The sequence below is a fragment of the Gavialis gangeticus genome, unplaced genomic scaffold, assembly GCF_001723915.1.
Source record: "Gavialis gangeticus isolate Ggan-Ray unplaced genomic scaffold, GavGan_comp1, whole genome shotgun sequence".
Taxonomy (NCBI): domain Eukaryota; kingdom Metazoa; phylum Chordata; order Crocodylia; family Gavialidae; genus Gavialis; species Gavialis gangeticus.
The window spans coordinates 91,180,552-91,181,635 of record NW_017729031.1 but is presented as its reverse complement, the minus strand read 5'-3'; the positions used below and the strand labels follow the sequence as shown (position 1 = coordinate 91,181,635).

Sequence of the window (1,084 nt, the reverse complement as noted above, 5' to 3'; positions counted from 1 at the left end):
AGGTACCTACCCCTTCGGCAGTTGTGTTTGCTTTACCCTGATGCTGGCTAGTGTGAGGCAGACATGGACCACGCTCCTTCCATCCTCCACACTGAAAAGGCGTAACTGAGCCTCTCATGGGCCACATAGCTGCAGCTTGTCATCTTACTGTCCATCTCGTCGCTCTGTAGGACCTGGTAGAGGAAGTCTATGTACCTGGCTGCGAGCTTGAGGGTCTGGATTTTACTGAGTTTGTCAGAAGGCAACGTGGGGATGATTTTCCTCAGGGCTGCAAAGGCTTCATTGAGAGACTGAGTCCTTTGCCTCTCTCTGACATTGGCCAGGATCCTCTGGCTTTGCAGTTCTTCATAAGATTGGGAGCTGGGGCTAGACTTTTTCCCCCTCTTGCCTGGGTTGGGGCTGCCATCTTCACTGGATTTCTTACTGTATCTTCTCTTCCTGCCAAATCTCTTTGGCTGCCTTTCCAGCTCCTCTTCACTGGTCCCCAAACTATCCACGGGGGAAACAGGAGAGCTGGAACTTTCTTCCATTCTTTCTGTGAAGAAAGGGAGGGGAAGCGACTTGGGTTTGGTTTGGGGTTTTTTTTTGCCCCCCTCCTTGTGTTGTGTGTGTGTGTCTTAAATACGCTTAAAATTCCTGAGACAGATCCTTTGGAAAACAAAACAAAATGAAACAAAAAACAAAACAAAAAAAATTAAAAAAAAAAAAACAAAACAGAAGGGTTTATTTTTTTGCTGAGCAAACGTTTTCCAGGTTGCTTGCAGGGCTCTGATTTCAAGGACGGGGTTGTGCAAAAATTGAGGTCTTGGAGAGAGGAAGTTATTCTAACTTTTTTGGAAACTTTAGCTGGGCTCAGTTGCTAAATAGTTGTCAGAAGTGAGGGAGGCGCGGGGCTGCTTCCTCATTGGCCGGGCCAGGGCAGTGGGAGGAAAGAAACCTCCTTTTTTCTTCTTCTTCTTCTTCTTTTCCTTCCTCCCCGCCTCCCCCCTCACTTAAACTTTCACAGTTTTATGTTACACTTCGCTTAAAAGCTCGGGGAGGCACCTCGGAGCGCGGGCAGGGCGCAGCCCTCGACGGTGCTCCC

General features: G+C 48.5%; 1 protein-coding gene across 1 annotated transcript in view; it reads right to left on the bottom strand.

Annotated features, from left to right (window-relative positions):
- The window catches only part of TWIST2 (twist family bHLH transcription factor 2), an 81,862-nt gene extending 80,853 nt beyond the window's left edge, over positions 1 to 1,009 (bottom strand). Inside the window, exon 1 of the mRNA XM_019523372.1 lies at positions 11 to 1,009. Coding sequence (XP_019378917.1) covers positions 48 to 530 — 483 coding nt within the window. The 5' untranslated portion in view covers positions 531 to 1,009 and the 3' untranslated portion in view covers positions 11 to 47. The remainder of the gene's footprint in view (positions 1 to 10) is intronic.
- Positions 1,010 to 1,084: the final 75 nt, after the last annotated feature.